Genomic DNA, 25,578 nt, shown 5'->3' with positions numbered 1-25,578 from the left:
ACAGGCAAAATCCTGATTTTCACCCATCCGTTTCACGGTGAAAATGGGCTGAACTTGAGCATTGGAAAGATTCCATGAGTGTGAAATGAGAACCAAAAGTATAATAGGCATGAGGTCATTGGCTTTCTAAGTGCACCGAGAAATAACAGAACTACTGTCACTGATTGTTCAAGCTGTTTCCATTTCAACTCAACTTTCCTTGTTACAAGAAAATGAGAGAATTCTAAAACAAAGTTAGTCGTGGAAATATCATTACAAGGGGGTGTAATTACGATTTCTTGCACACAAAAACCCTTGTTAGAAACTGATAGATTCTAAACAACAAAGACCCCAAATCCAACCCTTTTGAACACGACAACATTCATGTTATAACTCCAAGAGAGTCTGAAACTGGAAACTTGCTACATCATCTTACACAGTGGACACCCCCAACTTGCACCATAATAGAATGGAGATGATATCCACACCCCTTACTTTTGATAATTGCCCTTCTCCCACTTTCTATATTGGGTTGTAAATATCATTTTAGATTTATAGCAAACTCTATTAGCAAAGTGTCCTTTTTATTGGTTTTTGATAGTTTCATTAGAGGTATAACAAACCTTTAAAAAAGCCAAATAGATAAGGGTAAAAAGCAAAGAGAGGTGGGTCCTCTAGATGTGATTATCCCAACAACATCAAGGCCCTGTTTGTTTTATTTGGGGAAAATATCTTCCCCAACTGATTATTGTTCCCAAAATTAAATGAAATTTTGAGTCCAATAATCAGTATTGGACCAAAATCCAAAACAAATTGGGTCTAAGGCGTTCCCCAAATTATCCTCGTGAACGGTTGTTAATGGGGATGAAAATGACCACCCAATCAGAGAGCTCCACGTGTAAAAGGGCCCTCAGATGGCAAAGGGGCTGGAAAGTAATTCTCCACACTCAACAAAAGACCCCTACAAGAAGCGGTATTTACGAATTAGCCCTAGCACACCCAAGGTAAAGGACACGATTCTCAAAAACTTACTATTTCATTTGGGTTTTCCTCATCCGTTGTGGTCAGTGACTTAAGTATCGAAGGGCCTTCGCGGGGATCCCCTCCGTGTTGGACTTTTAACCGTTCTCTCGCGCGTGTGTGTAGGACAAAGTAGCGAGGACAAATCAAGATCGTCCATCCGCTCTTCACCTCCAGCTCAGCCATAACTAAATTTTGACCGCAACAGTTGTCATTTTCGATATTAATCAAAGAACCAAATGACGGTGGAAAAGAGAAATGTGTCATTTTCTTTCTAAAGGCAACGTGTTTTCACCATGGGATGATGGAAACATCTAGGTGTAAATTGGGATGAAGGAAAGGGATAGAATCGTAATTTAATGTGGGCGAGCGAGATTTTTTTAAATGCCCAAAATGGTTGGTGGCCCCACACGCCGCTCTTCGAACAGTCGCAACGAACGTTCCCTTCCTTCTCGTATTCGAACTCTCTCGAAATGAACCACCGAGATTGCGACACGTGTCATGTCAGCTGGCATTGACGGTGACAACCACCTGAGTTCGGGAAAGTTCCACGGCCGTCCAAAGCCACCAGAAGCGCTAGATCGGACGGCTGGTAAGGCAAATGAGCTGTAAGGCACTTACTTTTTTGTGGGGCCCGCCACACGCACATGCGATGACGATACTGAATTGAGAAAACGAAATGACGAAAGTAGCCCTGCTAGAAACACCAATGCCTATAATTTTATTCTAATTTCCTTCCTGTTTTTTGCTTTTTTGCTAGATAAGGGAAATGATATTTCTAATTCTGCCCTTTCTCAGCATTTTCACCTCTTTTTCTTTGATTTTTTCCTGATAAATGAAGAAAATGACGACCCAATGAATGTGAAAATGCAGCCATTTTTACTAAAAATACAACAAAATGGTTGCTTTGGGAGCCTCGGAGTAAGGATGCTCCATTTGTGACTAGGTGATCACGAGTTCAAGTCCAATAAATAGCCTCTTTGCAAAGCAAGAGTAAAGCTGCGTACATCTACTCCTCCCTAACTCCTGCCCTAAAAAATTGATTTTTAAAAAGTATTTGAAAATTTTCTAAATTTAGATCTTTGAGATGAGTCAGAAAAAAAAAAAGTGGCGAGAGGGCGGGGCGGGGCTAGATGTTGCATTCTCTACCCCCGTTCCCGCCTTGGGGAAAATTCCCCATCCCTGCCCCGTCCCCCGCTTCGGGGATGGTGGGGAATCCTCGTCCCCACCCCGCAAGGAAAATCCAATTCCCATCCCTGTCCCGCACACTACGAGAAAACGTGTTTGATGGAATTTTTAATTGAAAAATTCTATTAAAAATGCATTTGAGAAAGATATTATGGAAAATTTAAGAATACCAAAAGAAATTTGTTCGATTGTAAGTGTGGCTACCCAGATTAAAAGCGGCAAACCCAAATTTATTAGCAGAAAATTCAATTTTGTATGGGGATTACAGGGCGGGGCCGGAGCGGAGCAATCCCCATCCCCATCCCCGCTTAAATTGCAGAATCCCCGGGGCGGGGTAGATCCCTTTTTTGTGGGCTTTATCCTTAGCTCCGACGACTCTTGAGGGAGCACCTGAAGGTAAGGATGCTGTCACCCCTAATCTCCTTTGGGCTGCCGCCATCACCTGGGGGCATCCTATGTGGCTGCTCTCTCATGCAACAGCCTGTTCGCAAAATATCTTATGCTGGTCCCTTATTATTATTATTATTATTATTATTATTATGTGAGATTTGCTAGGGTCAATCGCAGACGGCATACAAAATCTGAGCCTGTATGACTGCTCTCACATGCAACAGCCCGGCAAATCCCTTACTATTATTAATATTTTAATCTTTAGTTTCATTTCTTCCCGTTCCGTACATATTTTAAGTATATGTATATTATGTAATTGCTACTTATAGATGATGTACTCATGTACAAATTATTGGGAAAATGATATATTTGCCCCTTCTGCTTCAGTGGCCACCCCCTTGTAGCGTAAAAGGGTAGTGATAAATACACTAGAGTGGCTGTCCTGATAAGAAAAGGGAGGAATATATCACTGCCCAACTTGTATTGTAAGTTTGAGTTTTTTTAAATGTTATGACTTATGAGATATAGCTTACAGAGACTTAATTTTATATGGTGTCGGCACGGTGTAGCTGTACGTAGTCCGGGTACCGACCTTGATATTTGATCCAAAAACAGTCGATGATTCGGCAAAAAAAAGGGAGAGGGGGTAAAGTTAGAAAGTTGGGCAAAAACGCATTTAAAACGTTTTCTAAAAAAAAAACAGAGCTTTTTTCATTGTAAAAGTTTTAAACGGAGTATTAAACTACACACTAATAAAATGTGTTTTTAACAAAAACATCGCGTTTTGCTAACTATGGGCACACTAGATATTTGATTAAATATCAAGGGTATGTATCAACTATCAAGGGTATGTGGTATCGGACACACGTACACTGTATTACTTTGCATATCCCACATCCCTACTAGGATTGGCAGGTTTGTTCATCCCTTTTTTTTTTTTTTTTTGGGTAAAATTTACATTAGGTAAATCTTTCTGAGATTTTTTTGTGGAAAAAACTTAAAACAACAAACCTTGGGAAGATCATTTTTCAAAAAAAAAAAAAAAAATTCAAGAAAAAATTAACATGATATTACTCATAATATTTCTAAAATCCTTCATGGGTATGTTGAAAACTTGAAAAGTAAGAGGATGGTTTGGTCTTATTCTGATGAAATCGATGAGGAAAGCTGAGAGGGTCTTTTCTAATATTTATGTGGTCAATACAGCAGATCGTCATGGAATCTATATGACTTGGTATGAGAAAACCATATTTTGTGGGTGATACACGTGGAAAAAAGAGAGTCGAGAAGATATGGCATGCAAGAACAAAAGGTAAGTAAATAGTAAATTCTCTACAATCTTGTGTGATAGTCTGTCCTTGCTGGATTTCTGCCAATATCATTACTACATCCCTCCAGGTACTTTCATTTCGTTCAAAAATTTATCCCACAGAATCTCATGTAGATTAGTCTCTATCCATCCCCCTTAAGTCCTTAACACCATCCCCAACCTCCTATATAAAGCCCTCTCTCCACAACCAAATTCACTACGATTTCGAACCTTTATCCAAACACCATTCACAACAACCTTTAGTACTACAGATACTTCCAGAACTTCAGCAACAAAACACAAACACATACATAGGAAGATCTTTCATCTCCATTTCATTTTATTGAGAGATAGAGATGAGTTTTGTTCTACTCTGCATCGTCCTCCCTCTCCTTACTCTTGTTTTCCATCTCTTCATAAGAAAACACAACCAAACCCAAACAAGAGCTAAGCTTCCACCAGGTTCTTTGGGATGGCCTTATATAGGAGAGACCCTTGAACTCTACTCTCAAAACCCAAATGTCCTCTTTGCAACTAAACAAAAAAGGTAGTTTAATTTTATCTCTCCCATGTTGAATATAAGTCTAGATTATGATTTTTTTTTCCTTTTTTTTATCTGGGTTCTTGTGTGCATGGATTGAATGTGGTGGTTTTGTAGGTATGGAGAGATTTTCAAGACCCATATTCTTGGATGTCCTAGTGTGATGTTGGCTAGCCCGGAAGCTGCTAAGTTTGTGTTGGTAACTCAAGCCCACTTGTTCAAGCCCACCTATCCCAAAAGCAAAGAACAGATGATTGGCCCATCTGCTCTGTTTTTCCACCAAGGGGATTACCATTTCAGATTAAGAAAGTTGGTGCAGAGCTCCTTATCGCCAGACACCATTAGAAATCTAGTCCCGGACATCGAAGCCGCTGTGATCTCTACATTGGAGTCTTGGGATGGGGGGCGTGTGCTTAACACATTTCATGAATTGAAGAAGGTTTGTTAGATGTTATTAGATTTTAATCTTTTTGCCTGTTTTTTGAGATTTTGTGTGTTTTTTATTGTTTGACTCTTAGTTTCAAAACTCCCCCGTGTCATCATGGACTCCCTTGAGTCAGACTCCCTTTTACCCTGGCAAGGTTCTTGCCCGAGTCCGCGTTTGACCGTACAAAAGTCAATCAAAAGTCCTTTGACTCTACTGAGTTATGTCACTCAGCCGTGTTAACTAGGATTTGCTTTGGCTGCATTTTGACCCACATCCATGCTTTGAAACACTGGGTTGACATATATCTTAATTGGGTTTTCTTCATATGTTCTTGCAGTTGTCTTTTGATGTGGGAATTCTTTCAATCTTTGGTCGGTTGGACGATCGATATAAAGAAGAGCTGAAGCAGAACTACATCATAGTCGATAAAGGCTACAATTCGTTTCCCACAAACTTACCAGGAACTACATACAACAAAGCAATCCTGGTAAGTAAGATTCAAATAAAACTAGTCTGATATTTCTTCTCTCCAAGTTCTTATACTGATCATCTCTTCCTTCTTTTTGGAAAGGCGAGGAAAAGGCTAAGCAAGATTCTGAGCGAGATTGTTTGTGAGAGGAGGGAAACGAGTACAGTGGAGAAGGATTTATTGGATTGTCTCATGAATTCGAAAGGCGAGAAGGGTGACCTTCTCACTGATGATCAAATTGCTGATAACATCATTGGCGTGCTCTTCGCCGCACAAGACACTACCGCAAGCGTTCTAACGTGGATTATAAAATACCTCCATGATGACCCAAAACTTCTAGAAGCTGTAAAGGTAAGAACTGTGAAACAACCAATTACTCTAAAAGTTGAAGCTGTTAGAGTAGATGTTATTTAATCATTTATCCTCTCACATGTGGCTCCTCTTTCGGGTTGGCCGTACACATGGATTTTTTTTTATATCAAGGAATTGGTTGGGTTTTGAATCCAGGACCTGCCGTGAGGCAATAGCTCCAATACCATGTTAAACAACCAATTACTCCAAAAGCTTAAGCTTATTTAATCATTGATACTTCAACAAGAACAAAGAAAAGCTAAGCCCCAACATCAATTTGACTTTTAACAGCTACTAAATCACGAGTAATGATCATGATTAACGATAATCTTCTCTCTCACAGGCTGAACAAAGTGCAATATATGAATCAAATGAGGGAGGAAAACGGCCCTTGGCATGGGCTCAGACAAGGAACATGCCAATTACTTATAAGGTAATATTACATTAGCTTCTAATGCATGTAGTATAAAGTAGTTTTCTTTGGTAGCCTAAGATTACAATGTGGGCCAAAAGGGCCTTCCGTACCCCCAAAGCACAAAATATATAGCAGTACTTTATTATGGTGTGGATGTTATATAAGGTTTTGGTCCTAGACCATTCATCTTCACCACAAATTATTTGTGATCTTGATGTGTTTTCCTCTCTAATTTTTCTATTTGTTGGGCTTCTATTAAACACCAGATTGACAGATTTTTGCAACTTTTTCTCTCCTTTTATTGTTTGCATGGCTGACTAAGAAGTGAGGATTGCAGGTTGTATTAGAGAGCTTGAGGATGGCAAGTATCATATCTTTCACATTTAGGGAAGCAGTTGCTGATGTTGAATACAAAGGTAAGATGATGGTGTTGATGGATGTGTGAGGTTTTGGATTTGTGGGTTTTTCTTTCTATGTTTTTAAAACAGGAAGGCATTGGGAATTGTGGCAGGATATTTAATCCCCAAAGGGTGGAAGGTTTTGCCTTTGTTCAGAAACATTCACCACAACCCTGAATTCTTCCCGGACCCTCACAAGTTTGACCCTTCAAGATTCGAGGTATGTAGGATAAAAAGTTGATGTTGCCAAGTTGGATTGGTGGGTTTTTCTTTCTGTTTTTTTTTTTTTTTTCTCTTTTTCTCAGTTTTGAGGCTTGGCTCTCATATTTTTTGTATTTTTATATGGTGAATGTAGGTAGCACCAAAACCCAATACATTTATGCCATTTGGAAATGGAGTTCATGCATGCCCTGGAAATGAGCTTGCCAAGCTAGAGATGCTTATCATGGTACATCATTTAGTGACCAAGTTTAGGTAAGAGAGGGATATTTGACATGGGTACTCCTGATTTTTTTTCATACAATAAATGTGTAATTAAAAATTACTAGAATGGAGCATGCAAAAATAAAAATCTATGGAGAAAAATCTTGGGTATGATTTCATTTGTATATAGAATAAAAAAAAAATTGATAAAGGGAGTGAATATAGGAGTATTATTGAATATAATATAATAAAAAGGTAAAGTAGTAAATGAGTAGAATCTTAGTATGATAGAGAGGATCTTGGCAGCTTTGGAAAAAAAAATTAAATCGCTTTTTGTGATTTTTTGCAGGTGGATAGTTGTGGGAACCCAAAGTGGGATTCAGTATGGCCCATTCCCAGTACCTCAGCATGGCCTTCCTGCAAGGTTTTGGAAGGAGTCGGGCAGCCAGAAGACAAGGGTGCACATGATATCCCATGACACCCCACAATCACATTAGCTCTTGCTGCAAAGAAAGAAGGCTAAGAGAAAAATAAGCCTTTCTTTTTTCTTGACTATCTTTTATTCTCAATTTTAATCGAGAAATGTTGAATTTTGCTCTCTCTCTCTCTCTCTCTCTCTCTCAATTGGCCCCCCCTCCCCACCTTTACAACTTGCATTCATATATTAAAAGTGAGAAATAATGCGGTCTAACTTGATCCTTAGGCCCCATAAGATCAGATAATGTCTACCATATATTCTAAAAGGGACACGTGGGTTCACAGCGGGAGGGAGGGTGTCGTTCACGGGCCCTTCGTGACTGTTGAAGTGCCACGTTTGGTTAATGATTGGCAGACCTAAGCTGGAAGGCACCCTGTGAAGTAACACAACGTTTGTTGATGTGGATTTGGAATTTGTGGGTGCCATTGGAAAGTAAACCACATTTGGTGCCTCCCAAGATGGATTTCAATGTCCCTATCCCCATGAGATGTGTGTGCTTTGCCATTTCCACTTTTTTCTGATTTTTAAAGGATCTATGGACCCAAACCCACAAGGGTGACCATTCACAAAGGTTAATTAACTAAAAGTAGTTTATTCTGCCTGTCAATTTGCCACTGCCCAACTCGAGAACCCTCGAAATGAAAGCCAAGAGGGCTCTTTGGTTCCCGGGTAGGATATACGGGTATAGTGGACATTTCAGGACTACCTATATCAACTCTTTTTTCTGTGTTTATAATATTGGAATGGGGATCTTCCTCACCCCAGTTCTTATTTTTGAAAAATGTCCATCTTCGCAATTCCAACTCTTAGATGAGATTGTCTAAGTCCCAACTCTTTGTGGGGCACAGCACTGAGTGGTGGTTGAAATCACATACTCTAAGTTTGGATGCTGTGTGTGTTGTGCCATTTTTCGGGCCTTAGAAAACTAAGGTTGTCCTATGAAATTGCTTGTGTGATCCCAGGCCAATCTCATCTTTCCCTCGCAGTACTGGTTCACTCTCGGTCTCCTGCCCACTTCTATGTTATTGAAAAATGTCTATCTACACAATTCCAAACTCTTAGATGAGATTGGTCTAACTCCCACTTTCATGAACAACGTATTCCTATTCCCAGTTTCCTCAATACAAGTGATGGTGGTGAATGATCTCAAATGACCCCTTTTCTTGAAAGGCCAGGGTCCTACCCCTCTTCTGTTTCAATGGCCCGATGCAGGAACAAGCACCAGCTTTACTTGGAGTTTTGATGATTAGGAAATGATATCTACACTCCATTGTTTTAATAATGGCCCTCCACGATGGGTATTTTGGGATTTTTGTTCTCTCTAGGAAATTTTCCAATTTTTTCCATTAATCTCAGGCATTGACAATGTATGTTTGATACAACTGAAACGTGTATTTCCTTCAGACTCATATTTCACCCACTAACAATGCAATATCTTCCAGAAAAAGAAATCAAGTTATCAGTAAATGGGTCAGTTCTTTCCAGGAAAAAAAATGCACGAATTACTTGCATCCATTTGGGTTACTTTTCAGATTCAAAACAATACAACCTTGTGCAACTTCGTCAATCTGTATGTCACTGCAATTTTATTTTGCTCTAGCCACTAGAATGTAATACAAAGAAGATAATGTTGCAACACAAAAGAGCTCTAGACAACTTTACCACATCAGAGAAATTTATACTTATCAGTACAAAATTACTCTGCAAGTTAAACTGTTGTACACCTGGGAACAGTTATTGCATGTAAAAAATGGGGATAAGCATACTCAAAGCACATCTGACTATAAGTTCAACCCAGCGATTTTCATTATGGGGCAGTTAAACACGCCAGTAAGCATGCCCAAGCAGACCCAAATGCATATTATTACACAAGCATCTGGAATACATTCTTAATGCAGGTACTGACTACCCAGTTTGTTATTATCCACCTTCAAGATTCTTCACTATATATATATTTTGAATGGTGAAAGGATTTCATTAAAGAAAATGAGACCAAGAGGGTCCCCAAGATCAACGAAAAGCATGATAACAGATAAAAGAAAAAATGAAGACATACAACAGCAAATTCAGAAATTAGGGAGGGACCTCTTGTATATCAAACAAGCCCTGAAATTGTATACTCCGGGGGACCTATTGTCCCCTCGGTTGTAATCGTTTTATCAAAGTTATCTTTCAAAAAAAAAAAAAAAAAAAAAAAACAAATTAGGGAGGGAGAAAATAAAAAAGCTCTAAACTCTCCCTAGAAACACCTTCTCTCGCCAATCTGTCCACCTCCCCATTGGGGATCCGTCTCATTATACAAAATATTATCTATAAAATACTTCTACCAATATGAAGGAAAGCCAGGAATAGTAGCACAAATCTGCCGATGGGACGGTGGTTCTGCACGCTGAGCCTTCACTCTGACTCTTCCTGGACCAAATTGCATTAGATTTGGTCAACCTCAACTTGAGTTCATGTATTGATAAGGACTTGATCAAATGGATGAGTATTTGATTTTATTCATCGAGAAACGAAGTCACAGATGCAAATACAAAAACTGCAGACCATTTTGGTAACAAAATCAACTAACCATTGAAATGAAATATTATGCTTTACAAACAGAGATTGAAGTACATTGACTCCAGTATATGGAGTCAGTCATCACCCCTGTATAAATCCAATTATTAGATGCACAGTTATAATACATCTAGCATATAAACATGATCTTTTTCTTTCTTTTTTTGAAAAGTAACAATTTTATTAATCATATATAATCATATTACATGACAGGGACATGGCGTCTCACTGGTGTATTAGCAACTGCATCATCCCTGAATACATAATCTTCCCAACCCAAGCTTCACGAGGTGGTAGCTTCTCCATATCCCAGATGGAAAGCTGGCACTAAGATCACAACCCTTCAACTGCCCCTTAATTCCCCCTTCCCCCCTTGACAATCTGCCTGGAATATGAACATCTCCTCTTTCCGCACCTTCTTTCGCTAATTTATTGGCCTCTTCATTGGCGGATCGACGTTTATGCTGAAGTTTTAGGGAAATAGCTGTCACCAAATCCCTAATTTCCGTGACGACATCAGCTAGCGCCCAAGGACCTACCAACTTGTTGGTCGCCAGCGAAATTGCATTTTTGGAATCTCTTTCAATGATTAGTTAACTAATTCCATGATTTGCTAACCACCTCAATCCCCATAATAATGCCTTGAGTCGCAACACCCTGCCAGTCTTGGGTATGACAGGAGGATAGTTACACTTGAATCCTTGAATAACCCACCAATCCCCGTTCATCCTGAGTTTCCTTTTGAACTTGCAAAGTTCAATTTGATTCATCCCTTGGCGGGGGCTGCACCTTGGTGCTTCGATTTGCTTCTTCTTTTCATGGATAATAGCCCTCCGATTTCCTAAAATGGCCCTTATGCTGTAGCTTGGTGCGTCCTTCCCATTACTATTCCACGCTATAATGGCCGCTTTAATATCGAAGGCTATTCTTCCCCAGCTGCGCATGTGGTCTTCGAATATTCTATCGTTTCTTTCCTTCCAAAGATGCCAGATCAATACATAAGGGATCAGTTTCCACATGGCTCTACCAACCTCTCCAAAAGGCCCCGAGCTCCATTCGAGGATAATCGTCTTGATTGAATTTTGGAACGCCCACTGAAGGCCAAAGTTTGTTATTATTCTCATTCACAGTCGAAATGAGAATGGGCAATGACCTAGAAGATGATCCAATGTCTCTTCATTGCAGCAACAAAAGACACACTGACTAGCTATTTGAACTTTCCTTCGTTTCAGCCGATCAGAAGTATTTATTCTCTTCTTGGCTATTGTCCAAGCGAAAGCTACCATCATGGATTCAAAATATGTCACAGATATGCTCACAAACTTATTCTTGGTTAGAGGATCATAACATCTGTATCTCTTCTGCCTCACTGAGTATCCTGAGAACAAGCACTTTAAGACTTAAGATCAAGTTTCCCTCTAGATCTCCCCCAAATATGAACAAAGCAGACACAACCAAACACTCTAGGTGACAAGGAGAAAAGCAAGGAATTAGCTGATAAAACTTCCAAAGGAGATTTGAATCCCAACACCCGAGATGGCATCTGGTTAATTAAGTAGGTGGCAGTAAGAACTGCATTTCCCCAATAAGATTGTGGAGTCCTCACTACTTCCAACAGATGTCGTCTGGTGAACAATACCATTATCCAACTTGAGTATTTTTAGTCTGGTGCTGAATTGAGTAGGGATCATATTATGAAAACTCTTAAAATAAGAGAAAACTTCACTCTTTGAATGCATCGAATGTACTCTAGTTGCGCGAGAGAATTAATCAAAAAATGTAACAAACCAGTGATATCCAAAAAGACAAGTAGAACGGAATGGACCCCACACATCAATATGAACAAGCATACAAGGTGCAATACTTTTATTCAAACTAGGGGAATATGTGGCTCGACAATGTTTAGCCATTTCACAAACTTTACAATTGAACTCAAAAAGTACCACAATTATCTGTTAAAGAAGGGAACATCCTTTTTAATAAAAGAAAATAAGGATGGCCTAATCTCTGACAGCATCTTATTAGTTGATCAACTAGGGTAGGCTTCCACATCTATCTGACTTATTAGCTTGATTAAAGGCAACGGAGTCGTCTGGTAACTGACCGTCCAATAAATAAAGACCACTCCTCTCACTACCACTCCAATTGTTGTCTTCGTGTCCAAGTCATTAAAAAGCACAATGAGAAGGATAAAAAGTACCTCAACAATTCAAAGACTTGGTGATGCTACTAATGGATAATAGATTAGTTGAGAAATTAGGAATATGTAACATAGAATAAAAGACATAAAGGAAAAAGGAGAGATGTAACTTTTCCTGAAATAGAGGACAAGGATTCATTAGCAATCCTAACTTTCTCCTACATAAGCAAGTATTATATGAAGAAAAAAGTTAGGCATACCTGTCATGTGATCACTTGCTCCTAAATCAATGATCCAAGAGAGATTAGGAGGAGAAAGAGATGCACTACATGCAATCCCAAGGATACACGAGTGGTAGTGGTCATGGCAGTGGGAGACTCCAACAATCCATGAACTGCATGAGAGACTATATCTCTACCCGAGAAAGGATGATCGAAGAGAGATTAGGAGGAGAAAGAGATGAACTACATGCAATCCCAAGGATACTCGAGTGGTAGTAGTCATGGCAGTGGGAGCCTCCACCAATCCATGAACTGCATGAGAGACTATATCTCTACCCGAGAAAGGAAGATCAAACACAGAGTAGTGATAGATGGTGCATCGGATGAGTCCACAGATGAAGTGTGATAAGATCTCCTAACACCTCATGAACATCCATCATGCCCCTGGGTAGGCCTGCCCTGAAATTTCCAAAAGTGGTCCTTTATACGCCTTGTCTTCACACAATAACCATACTTCAGCTTCAGAAATGGTCTCTCCCTGTATCCCATTCTCACAGTTCTTTTCCCCTATTTTCCATCCCTCTTGGATGCAAATGCTAAAGCTTACCTCTCCTGAACAACAGGATGTAGCATGGCACTTCGTTTACATTGCTCCCCTTCAAGATATGCATATACACCTTACAGTATAGGAAAAGGATCTGGGCCCAAGATATAAAGAGGAAGATGAGGCGATTCAGCCTATCTATTTTTTTCCAGAACCCTACATTCAGTACAACACATACAGCTCTCTATGGTTTTGTACATTCCGTAAGATCAAATTTTTTTCCTTTTTCAATCAACTTCCGCCTGTTATAATGTGATCCCGCTCTAATACCAAGCTGGTTTGTTTATTTAGATCTCATATGGAGAAGAAAATGAAGAAAGAAGAAAGAAGAAAGAAGAAGAATGAAAGAAAGAGAATAGAGAGCTTAGGGTTTCTCTCAATCTCATTGTATTACATTATGTTCATATCAAAAGAAAATTTAAAAAACTACCCACACTCGCTAAATATACTAGAATGAACATAATCAACAATTCTTCATGAAAGAAAAGAAGCATACCAAAAGCTACAGCCAAATGCATATGCAGGAATATGTTAATGAAAAAGGAAAACCCTGGCCCTGAGGGACATAGACATATGGTAGAAAGGAGGAAGTGGTACAATTACTTTATATGGATTTGCTCATAATCAGCATAAGACAATGCTCAATAGCGAAGATGGTCGTGACAGCTTTGCTTAAATCCATGACAAACTACTCTCCAGAACAACGAGAAATCAGAATGTACTCATTCTTCTAATCTGTAAATACCAGCACTCAAAGATTAGGAAGGATGCTGGAATGAGCTTGGAAACAAATCAAATAATGAAGAAGATAGAGTGAGAACATAAAAGGGCTGGTCTCCATGTCTGCATATGCGATCTCAGAACCATGCACTGTTATTTCCATGTCTAGGTCAACAGAATTTACCATTGGATTTACAAAATGTTAAAAAAGATGGAGAGCATGCACAATTCAAAGATGAGAATGCTAGGAAATTCAAGCAACAAAAGTTATATCCACACCAAGCTTTCAAAAAGTGGATTTCATAAAAAATCATAAATAATATACATTACACACTAAATAATGTTACACAATTTGCATAGTTTTTGTAAACGCCTGCTCTATATACTTGCAGCTTCCACACAAATTACGATAAAAATCTACCACAACTAAGGGCCTGTTTGGCTGGCAAGAAAGGTCATTCCATCTAAAAGGGCTTTCCTTGGGAACTCGTTTAAAAAGGGTAGATCTAATTTCAAAAAGTAAATCAAATCCTCCTGGTTTGACCATGAAACCAACAATAAGCAGATGCATACATAGAGAATTCAAAATTTTCTTAACAGTTAAGTGAGTTATATCATAAAAAAGAACATCAAACTTATTCTGAAATTAAACTAAAAGGGTATGGATGAGATTCTTATAAAAAATGATGGCTGTAAGAAAAACAAAGATAATATTACTGAATATACACCTAAAAATACACAAGATGAGAGATACTAGGACATAGGAAGACAACTACTGCATTTCATTAACTTGGCATATGAATACTGCATGATATCGCAAGCGTGCATAATTAGCCTTTTGTAATTTTTAAAAGTTGTAATACTTTTGACCAGAAAAGCTCCATAAAAAAGGAGCGAAACCCAAATTATTTTGTCTAAAGCAACTCTTTCATAGTAAAATTCTATGACTAGCATTGTAAGAATTATTAGCAAAGAACAATTCTCTAGTCAGTCATTCTACTCAACTAAAAAACAGGCTCATGCATTGACTCGTTGTTTTAGCATGGAATTGATTTTACCCTGCAGATAAAAGCTGTAGGGACTGAAGATAATAAATGTAACTGAGAAAATTCGTATGAGCAAATTATGGTGGGACTTTTCACTTTCTTTTCTAATAAGATTGCTTATGAATTGTTTACTCTGTTTCTCCAAACACATAACTTGGCCAGGACAAATTGAAAACTGCAAATACTCAAAAGACTAAAGTAGAAGGTTATTTATATAGATAAACTACAGCTAAATGAAAAAATGCGCAAAAAATAATAGACGTTCCAAGTGATAATGAGTATAAGCTTTCCCCTATGAGACCTCTAGGGTGAAAAAAAAACTCAAATATGTCAAGGACTAACCAAAGAAGCAAAATCAATGACGCAAAGCAAAGTGAAACATTGGTTGCTAGTAGAGTCGATTAAGCATTCAAAGACACTATTTTGATGGATTGAATAAGTTCAGAAAAAGCAATTTTGTGTCAACAGAGGATCCCAATTGAGATTCTTTGGATCCGATGATTGCCATAACAACGAAGATAGCAACTTGAAATTCTTCAAAGAAGAGGAGAAAGGAAAGGACCCCAAGAGAATTACCACAATTCCAACAAAATCAAGGCAAATATATTCTATGCTGAGTTACTAATAAATGAAAAACAATATTTGGAACATTCAAAGAAAACAAAAATTGAAAAAACCTAAAATGGTTGCAAACAGAGCTGATCCTCATGGACTCAACTCAGATATCAAATCCTCCTCCCCTCACCCACCACCGCCCACCCAATCAACACTCTCGACTCACATTTTCCTCTAGGAGCATGCCTAGAGGCCTCAATCATACCTTCATTGCCCTTATACCCGAAGGTGAAGGTTCCTCTCACTCATCACAATTTCGTCCCATTAGTTTATGTAATGCTGTTTATAAGGCCACTTCCAAGATTATGACTAAACTTTGAAAAAGGTGGTTCCAAAGATTGTTTCCTCTACTCAGAGTGCTTCTGTACTGGGACAGAAGCCCTGCCATAAAGCAATCCTTGATGGGCAAGGATGGAGATGAAACAGTTAAGGTGGATATGCGACAATCATATTATCAGAAAGAATGGGTTTTCATTTTGAGCTTCTAGATAAAGAGATGAACCTAAAGAGGGGAAAAAAAGGATGTGGAGTAGTCATTTTGAAAACCACCAACAGAATAGGTAATAACACTGAAAGATGAATTCTGTTTCAATCTCAAAAAAGCAAATTCAGCACATTTCCCTCAAAGTTCCCACTCATATCATCAAGCAGAAGAACAAGACATCTACTAAACTAATGAAAAAACTACCTAGTTCATACAATGCCATTAAACTTGGAGACCATGAGAAGGAAATTCTACTGAAAAGAGGAACTCATTTTGAGTCTCCAAACAACATAGCTAACCTATCTCCCTAATCATTCCATTTTGGATCATCAAACAAGGCATCTAAATAAACTAGTAGACAATCATTGCAATACTTGGGGCATCCAAGTGCAACCTAAATCATAAAACCCACCTTTTCTTTTTCTTTTCCTACCAAAGATGGCAACTGAACACACCCGCAGAGAAATAATGTGGTTAAGGGTAAATATGTAATTTGCAGAGTAGGGATGATATCAGCACAACCAAATTTTGTTATTTTCACTAATCATCTAGTCCCCAAAAAGCTCTTACGAGCCCTTTAGAAAAGAAAAGACAATCTAGGAACGTGCAATTATTAAAAATGGCTGTGCTGATATCATTTCCCTAAACAAAAAGCCCTTTTCAAAACTTACGACATTAGGTCTTCTTCTTTCTTCTCGCCTCTCTCTTCTCCCTCCTCCCATCTCGGCCTATATCGCAGGCTTCTACTGATTTAGCAAGCGAAGAAAAGGACTCTATTTTGCCCTTATTTGTCCTTCTTACCCATGGTACGTTTTTTTTATATCCAAATCACACGATTTCTAGGGGTTTTTTTTTTTGTTTAAACCTTTTTTGTCTGTTCGAGTAAAAAGCTTCCTTAGCCTGGATTTCCTATGAAAGAGCATCCATTTTGATTGATTTCCTGAATATAGAGTTGTTCCCTGCATTATTCTTTCCAATTTTTTGTTCATGTTCTTGAATTTTGCTCAACAAGAAAGAGTTTTGTTTTTTCACATTTCTTCTTTCCCTATGTACTTTATATAAATGAAGTTCTTGGATGAGATTTAGTTTCTGATGTCTTCTGTAGAATTAAAACCCGAAAGAATTAGGGTTCATGTTGTTTAGAACTGAAATGGGTGAGATGTATTTTGGATGTTGTGTCTTAAACTGAAATTTATGAGAGCTATCTTTGTGTGTGTGTGTGTTTTTTTCCTGGTTTCTGCTTGGGCTTGTGATTGGAATGCGTTACTTATGATATATTGCCCGTGTCTAGGAGTTTTTTCTTCCCTCTTTACTCTGTTTGGTTGGTATGAACTGAATTTTATAGGATGTATAAATTAGAATGTAGGATGCGGAGGCCTCAACATTGTTTTGATTTTTTAATACTTTTTTTTATCATGCAAATTGTTTTGGCAGTTTAATAGTGGGAACTCCTTTTATAGAATGAGAATTAGCTATTTGGATTTTGTGTTTTCTTGATCTATTTAATTTCAAAAAAGGGTTTTATTTCCAATGATCAGTCATCACATTTTCATTGACCTCTCTCTCTCTCCTGCGGGTCCCCATTTTTGACAATCTGGGTCACAAACGAAACGCGTTTGGGATCGTGCGATCCCGGATCACAGGTCAGAGGGTGGGATAGCGACCCTGTTAAAATTGGGTTGACCTTGGCCCTATTTAGGTTTTTGGCAAGGGTGCTAATTTTGGTTATAACCTTGTTGTTGATTTGAGTAGTTCCTCAACCATAACCATGTCCCAGCCCCTACCACGACCGCTATACATAGGTGGAGTTTGTTGCTTGGAGATTGCAATGTTAAACATCGCATAATTATTCCCTAATGCAGAGAGAATCTTATTTATTAATGTAATAGCCCTAACAATAGCATGGGTGAGTGCTCTTCCTTCATTTCAGTTTGCCTCGGCCTTCGACCTATTGGAGGGTTGAAAGGAGGTGTGCTCTAGTGTAGAAAGGCATTCATTGATTGTTCAAGAATGGGAGGCCCCATCAAATGGGTTGTTTAAGCTAAACTTTGATGGCTCTAGTATGGGTAAACCCCGGTCGAGCAGGTATAGGTGGTGTCCTAAGAGTCTCAAGTGATAATGTTATTTGGGCCTTCTCAGGTCCTCTTGGGGTTGTAGATGCAACCAAGGGTTAGAGCCGTCCACAAGAGGTTAAATTGTCTGGATAAAGATTGCATGGATAAGGTTATTATGGAGGGAGACTCCATGAATGTCATTCGGTGGCTTAATGGATCGATTACCCTTCCTTGGAGATTCGCCCAGTTCTTTGACGAGATTCAAGACCGGGTGAAGAGTCGTCAATCATATTTAAACACACCAGCAAGTCCGCTAACAGCGTGACAGATAGACTTGCTAGGGAAGGAGTGGGGAAGCAGGGGTTGCAGATGTTTGATTTCTTCCCCTTGATCTTTGTTTTTGTTTCTCATTGTATCTATTTGTTTCCTTGTGGCTTCTCTTTGTACTTCCTGGTTGACCATCTCAGTTCTCTTTGAATGAAATTTCAACCATTAAAAAAAAAATGTATCGAAACTTATCATGCATGCTCATTGAGTGGATTTTGGATTGCAACAAATTATTCAAAGAGACCCTTGATTTTGTTGAGAAACAGAACAATATAGAGGCTAGCTTTGCAACAGTTGTGAAGCGCTATGCGAAGTTGTATGGTACAAGATTCAAATTGTTATGAATATGGCTCATGTAATGCTGTCCACAAATTGCAAGAAGATAGGATATCAAATTGTTGAGCAAGTACTTCTGGCGTAAGCATGGAATTCAACCATGCAGCGATGAGCTGATCTCAGCATAACCATTTTTCGTGTGTTGGATGTCTCCTAGAAGGGGCCTTTTCTTCTTTGATGGCGGAATCACCTCCGTCTCTTTTAATAAACTCAACAAGAGCTAAAGAGAGCAATTGGAGTAATCTGCCCCTTCCATATAAGAAAATTACCATGAGACAACTTAATGGTTACAACTTACAAGTTGGGTAAGAGATGCAAAAGATAAGGGGTTATTGGAAAATGAAGTCATATTGGTGGAGGGTGAGGTTAGGGTTTAAAAAAGATTGGATGGAGAAGTTAAGGCTTCGAAAAGGTAATATGGAGAGATTAGAGTTTTGATTGGAAGATGGGATCAAGGATTCAAGGTTTTAATAGATTTTATAGAGAAATTATGGTTTTGAATAGATTGGATAGAGAAATTAAGGTTTTGAGTGATAGGGAGGATATTAGGGTTTTTGTATAATAGATGATGATGGATCCCTTCTAACACGCCTTTATTCTTGTTATTGTTCTCCTAACGAATCAGAATGTTAATCGGTCCAGACGGCACTGTAATCTCCTAGTAATCAAGTCCCTATGGAGGAGGGGTGTGGACTCGCGTGTCGTGTCGGACATGGCAGGACACGTGAGTCGGCAATAAATTCGAAGTGTCGCCCAAATCATAGACTGCGGCCACTATTGATTATCTCTGTAATTTCAGTGTGGGACTTCTTGTCCCCTCCTATGTCCATAGGTTTTTCCGTAATAAAAGTTAACTTCCAAAAAAAGAGAGAGGATGGATTAGGGTTTCTAAAGTTGGGTTTTGGTAGTTTAGGGTGTCGAAGAGGCGATGGGAGAAATTAGGCTCACCATTTGTATTCCATGTGCCCTATCTATACCAACTTCTGACTATGGTACACGACTTTCTCTGTTCCCACATGACATTTGGATTGGTGGATTTCTCATGGCTGGTGCTGCTGCCCTGCCCATGCGATGACTTTTATGGTTAGAGGCTGTGATCCAACTACTCAATAAAATGATATATTAGGCACCATGATGCAATCATATAACATCTCAACCAGCCATGCATATTTTTAGGCTTTCATAGTTTTGGCTTTTGTATTCATGGTGATCTCATGAGCACCCATGCTTAAGCACATGGTGCAACAGCGAGCATCTTCTTGACTTGGGGTGGTGGCGATTGAATAGCAGCTGAGCAGTAGGCAGGCATAATAGGCATAGTAGGTGTACTTTCTATTTTATATTCAATATATTCGGTGAAAAAGTGAGTCATAATCATTCACTCTAGGAATATAGATACCTGACTAGGTATCATGTAACATTTTCTTATTTGGTACTCGTTCAAAACAGACAAAAGATTCGCGTGCTAACTACTGAAATCCCCTGGAAAAACCAGACAAGCTCTTTCATGGCCTTAGATATTCTCATGCACCATGCAACCAAGAACCCTTCCTCTTTTCTGATTAAAGCAGTAAAAGGAGCTCCTTGACTCTACCTTCATCTCCCTCCATTCGGAAAATCTTGTTGGCTTCCTTCCCCAACAACTTATCTAACATTGTTTCCCTGTACTACTCTTCTATATCTGTTAGTAAAATTAACAATATGATCATTGTATTGGGATTTGTTGGTGAGATGATTATTGAAAAAAAAAAATTGATGTTACGATTTTTATCAGATTTTATGGTTCTTATCGGAAAAAAATCAGGGCAAGATTTGCTCTGAAATGATGTGTGCATTTGCGTAGACATGCTTTTATTGCTCTTTATATCTATTAAGCAAACATGAGATCAGCTTTATGGAAAACCCAAAAGGGTTTCTCTATAGTGTGAACCATGTTGTCATAAAAATTAATCCCACAAAGCTGTAAACTTCTATCAGCATTCAATGCTCATTGTATAATTTATAATGTAAGAATACATATTTGCATGGAAAGTACTTTCTCAGGATTATCTTCCTGAGATTTATCACAAACATACTTTCTGGTCACTCTTTCAAAGTATCCATGGATTGGGCTATATTGTTTAGTGTTTGATGAAAATAAGGTTTTTATGACCTTTCAAATTGCATAAATATGTCTTTTTAGGCAAGTCTTCAACCTAGGGGAGGAGTGTCTAGGAAAGAGAAGCACAGGGGTCGCCATCATGGTTTAACCCAGCAGAAGCGGCAAGAGATAAAGGAAGCATTTGAACTGTTTGACACAGATGGTTCAGGTATGAAATTTATTTATAATTATGTCAATTTCTCCTTTTTTGTTTCAAACTAATGAGACTATTTGGTCATTTTCATTTTTATCAAGGCACAATTGATGCCAAAGAGCTGAATGTGGCCATGAGGTACGGGATTGCTGATTGCATGCTATATGTTTTTAATGTTGCTATCTTAATATCTTTCGTTGGTAATGCTAATACAAATAATACAATGATCCATGTGCAGGGCTTTGGGGTTTGAAATGAACGAAGAGGTACTACTTAATCCCGGGGTGTTTTACCATTTTTTACCATTTCATGAGTTTGATTTTATTACTTTTTCAAAAAAAAAAAAGAGTTCAATTTTATTAGTAAGCGCTTGGCTCCTAAGCAGTGACAGAAGCACCAGATGGTTTCACCACACATTGAGTGCCCCTCCTCAGCCCAACTGCCCCATTGATCTTAAATTCTTCTACCTCTTTGAAATACCGCCTCTTCAAAATCACCACAAGTGAACACATTTATATGCCTTTTTGACCAAATAGTATTGATATCTAATCCTAACTTCTCAAGTCTAGTAATAGTTTTGAGTTTGATCAGGATCAATAACACATCCACCTTATCCTCTAGAGCTCTTCTCACTGAAGTGATGACCAGGGACATGCTCTAATATAATTTTCTATGATGGATACCTGGTAACATCTGATTTGGTCGGTAGAATAGATTTTCACCAAAGTATAGCATGGCTCTAGAATGCAGAAAAGCCCTTTCCACCCCAAGTTGGCTTGTCAACTTTGCCTGGTCTAAGACTCAAGAATTGAGGACAATGCGTATTCTTACCACATCCATTGCTACAAAAAGTGATTTTCCGGTTCAAGGAATATGATGCTCCAATTTGTTTCTTAAAATTGAACCACAATATTATAAATAAATAAAAACCTACTTACGAGATTGACACCATAGTGCTGTTTCTTGTCTAGAAATAACATAGGCCGCTTGTGGAACTGCATTCAATGCAATTTTCTATGATGGAGAAATTATTTTATGATCTTCCAGTGGTACAATATCTGCAGATGATTCCATTCTAACATTTTTGTGGAGCATTGGCTCAACTTCAACCGACATCAAATTGGAAGGATCGTCAATAATTTTTGCCCCCTTGTTTGAGGAAATCTAAGACAAATTGGAAGGATCGTCAATCATTTTCAAACATTGTAGAAGATCCGCCAATAAGGAGGCAAATGGGTTAGCAAGGGAGGGGGTTGGGAGATCGGAGCTGGAGATGTGTGACTGCCTCCCTCCTTGAGTCGTTTATATTCTTGTATTTTTTATTGTTTTCTTTTCGATTGTCTTTCTACCCCTCCAATTTTATAATTTTTTTCTCCTTGAATCATGATTCTATGTGGTAAAACTCTGATTATGTGCCTAAAACATAGACCTGTTATATTATTGCAGCAAATCAATCAGATGATTGCAGATGTCGACAAAGATGGTAGTGGGGCAATTGATTTCGATGAATTTGTACACATGATGACTGCTAAGATCGGAGAAAGGGACACCAAGGAAGAGCTCACAAAAGCTTTTCGCATTATTGATCATGATAGTAATGTAATTTCGAATGATCTTATTCATTTGTCTTTCCTTATTGGATATTAACATTTTTGGGTCTAAATTTAGGGCAAGATTTCTGCTGGGGACATTGAGCGTATTGCGAAAGAGCTGGGTGAGTCTTTCAGTCCTGGAGAGATTCGAGAGATGATTGAGGAGGCAGATCGAAATGGTATGGCGGCACTCTTTGTGCTTCAGATGGACCTTTCTGTGTCTTAAAGTTATTTGAAATGACATGGATGATGGCAACTTCTACTAGTGTTAAAACAATGTTCTGTTGTGCCTTTTTTCCTATCCCATCTACCGTCTGATTATTTGAAAAATTGAAACACAAGTTATCAACCTTTGAAGGTAGTAGGATGAGAAACTCAATAAACTATTATTGTGACCACTGACTAGTTAGTAATATTGATGCACATGCCACTTTCTCTTTAAATTGTTATGTTTGGATATGCCTGAGAACAGTTACGAATGCACCATTACTTGGTTCTTTCAGTTTTACATTGATATATTATATGCATGTCTTTTTTTTATTGTGTATATTTTGAAGTTTATCTAAATGGTCATCAGCATTTAGGGATTCTCTTAGAGCATGAATGTGCACGAGCAATGAGTAACCATTTCTGATTTTGGGATACCCACAATTGCTTGGCTTTAGAGCAAGATCACTACCTTGTATAAAAGACCCATGTTTGGTTGTCTAGATATTCGTATTCATGATATAGTTATTTCCCTTTTTGTTTCAATTTTTTGGGGTCTTTTAGTTCACTGTCTACTTTTGTATCTTGGTTGTTTCTGTTAGTTATTGTAGTTACAGTTAATTCATTTATTAATTAATTTCCAATTTCTGGGTGGCTATTCCTCTATTTGGGTTATCAACTTGACTTCTTTCCTTTTATGTTTTCCTTGTCATATTTGCTGATCTGATCTACTATTTGCTTATAAGTAGACCGCTTTAGTGAATATGGTTCCCTAAAGGAATTAGCTATGGATCAGAATCAGATCACACTAATCCAGGTTTGACAATCACCATTTATTAAACATCAAAACACATTTTCTAAAAGCTAAGAATTCCACTATTTCGTTTTAAAACATGCTCACTATATCATTCAACTTTCTTCATTGTTTTCACTTTTTGTATTATCTCCTGAGATTGCTGCCATGATGTGTACAATTAGCTGATGATGTTTGATGATCTAATTTTATTTTTGTAACAACTGGAAAACCCCAAAATGTGTGTGTAATGTACTCAGTAACTCACTTTGGCAGAGGACTAGTTTTATTCTTTTTCTTTCGGGAATAGAAATAAGAAAAGTTCACTGCTGTGTTTCTTTTGTTGTCATTATGGTTTCTAGCTGATTTCTGCAATATAATCAATGGGTTAGCAGGGGCAATGATATTTGGGCTTAACACGATTCTGAACATTGCGGTTGCAGTTGACTGTTGTAGGTTAGAGACTAGTTTTCCTTTTCAAAAAAGATTAGAGACTAATTTTATTTATAGGGTGGCGAGCACCTTTGCAAACGATATGGATGATAGACACACACGTGCGCGACGATGAGATTTTGGAAAATTTTGCTGTGGTATTGACTAAATGCATTTCACAGATTAACGAATGGAAAAATTTCCCCCAAATAAATAACCAAAAACTGCAACTGTTGCAGATCAGAGACCAGAGATTAATTCAAGAATATTTTTATGGTTCAACACCCCTATCATGCCATATTATATTGTTTATAGCATTGTCACCCATGAAAGGACGGGCTTGGAGTCATTTTCAACTGATTAGCTCTTTACATATTTTGAAATTATTAGTCATTACACCTTACTTTCCTTAATATGTAGCGAATTTGCTGATGGATTGATGGGCATATAATTTCTGTTGTGTGTAGGCGATGGCGAAGTTGATGTTGATGAGTTCTTCAGGATGATGAAGAGAACAGCGTTCGGGCATTAGAATTACAATATCGATGCTTGTCGAAATGCTGGGGAAGCTTCTCTACTAAGCCCTTTTTGTCATTTTACCTTTCAAGGTTCTGCTGTCCTGTAAATCTAAGCTTTTCTAGCCAGTTGCTTTTGTGATTTATTGACAATCCAGCATTCCTATGAACAGATCTATTATACTCCTTTCTGGTCATTTCTAGAAACTATCTTATTTCTGATACTCAAATTAAAATTGAACCTACATATATTTGCTTCTAGAAGGGTTTACATTTTATACTTTTACTTTGTTTATTTAATGATTTTTGGTAATTTTAGAATTGAGTACAGGTAAGAAATATCAATCCTCCATAAATGTGAGAAACGTTGCCTTGGGTTAAACCATGGTAGCCAATTTAGATGGGCCAAGGGTCAGGCCCGAAAGCCCAAATACCTGACCCACTTTGTTGCAGATTTTGTTTCAGTAGACCCATTTAAATACGGGCTAGGCTGGTCTTTCCTATTAATAAAATAGTTGAAGCCCAGTTAAGCCCAGTAAATTCTATCCTAGGCTTTGGTATTGTCACCTAAACCCAACTCACATTTTCTTTCTGACCACAGCAAGCACGCACTCCCCATGACTCACATGATCCTCCATATCTTAGCTAAAGTAAGGCTGTATAAGACTAAAACATCATACTCTGATAATTGCATGTTGAAAATTTAGTTTTTCTTAGGAGAGATGATACCTAGTTTTCTAATGATCTCCTCTTGTATTGGAGCGGTTTGTATAATTTTTTTTTTTTTTTTTTGGGTAGCTTAGCTGGGATTGAACCAACAAAGCCTTGCACCATTGAGTTAGATGAGCTAGATGCTCAATCGCTTTGCACGTAACAAATGATTAGAAAAATATAAAGATACGAGTGTCATTATCAAAACAAGGGAGTGTGAACTAGAGTTGTCATAGTTATAATTAGGGAGCTGACATTTACAAGTTACAACCCTACTAGTTCTAAAGCACTTGCTAAATGAGGTTAATTGCATGACCTAATTAAATAGAACATGCGACTGCCAGGAGAATCAATGCCCACAGCATGTTATTCTTATAACTATAGCCTTCCTACACCAGAAAAATAAAGGTAAGATCAAGGTTAAACCGATTGAAGTAGTGATTTTAATTATATATACTATATACATATAGGGCGCTGATATTTTCACTCCCCCTGCAGTACGCATTCGCTCGCCTGCAGTAGGTACTGGTAGATGATTTT

The 25,578-nt window shown here is 38.2% G+C and overlaps 2 protein-coding genes and 1 long non-coding RNA gene across 3 annotated transcripts; 2 read left to right on the top strand and 1 right to left on the bottom strand.

Moving 5' to 3' along the window:
* The first annotated feature begins 3,996 nt into the window (after positions 1-3,996).
* On the top strand, positions 3,997-7,510 carry LOC143848143 (abscisic acid 8'-hydroxylase 4-like). The gene is made up of 9 exons (XM_077356986.1): positions 3,997-4,433; positions 4,545-4,866; positions 5,192-5,341; positions 5,426-5,674; positions 6,018-6,107; positions 6,427-6,505; positions 6,601-6,707; positions 6,843-6,961; positions 7,260-7,510. The coding sequence occupies exons 1-9, from the start codon at positions 4,243-4,245 to the stop codon at positions 7,405-7,407; spliced, it is 1,455 nt and encodes a 484-aa protein (XP_077213101.1). The 5' UTR covers positions 3,997-4,242; the 3' UTR covers positions 7,408-7,510.
* A 1,960-nt stretch (positions 7,511-9,470) lies between these two features.
* Positions 9,471-16,194, bottom strand: LOC143848145 (uncharacterized). The gene is made up of 3 exons (XR_013235324.1): positions 15,982-16,194; positions 13,516-13,647; positions 9,471-9,800 (listed from the first exon to the last, which is right to left on the bottom strand). It is a non-coding gene; the product is annotated as an uncharacterized LOC143848145 (long non-coding RNA).
* Positions 16,195-16,425: 231 nt separating this feature from the next.
* On the top strand, positions 16,426-24,607 carry LOC143848645 (putative calcium-binding protein CML13). The gene is made up of 7 exons (XM_077357640.1): positions 16,426-16,583; positions 20,677-20,803; positions 20,890-20,926; positions 21,027-21,054; positions 22,235-22,387; positions 22,457-22,559; positions 24,280-24,607. The coding sequence occupies exons 1-7, from the start codon at positions 16,581-16,583 to the stop codon at positions 24,342-24,344; spliced, it is 516 nt and encodes a 171-aa protein (XP_077213755.1). The 5' UTR covers positions 16,426-16,580; the 3' UTR covers positions 24,345-24,607.
* The last annotated feature ends 971 nt before the right edge of the window (positions 24,608-25,578 follow it).

Source organism: Tasmannia lanceolata, unplaced genomic scaffold (assembly GCF_043159265.1).
Source record: "Tasmannia lanceolata isolate RefF3 unplaced genomic scaffold, GAP_Taslan_0.1 ptg000016l, whole genome shotgun sequence".
Taxonomy (NCBI): domain Eukaryota; kingdom Viridiplantae; phylum Streptophyta; class Magnoliopsida; order Canellales; family Winteraceae; genus Tasmannia; species Tasmannia lanceolata.
The sequence above is the reverse complement of the archived record's forward strand: the minus strand, read 5'-3'. Positions and strand labels throughout refer to the sequence as shown.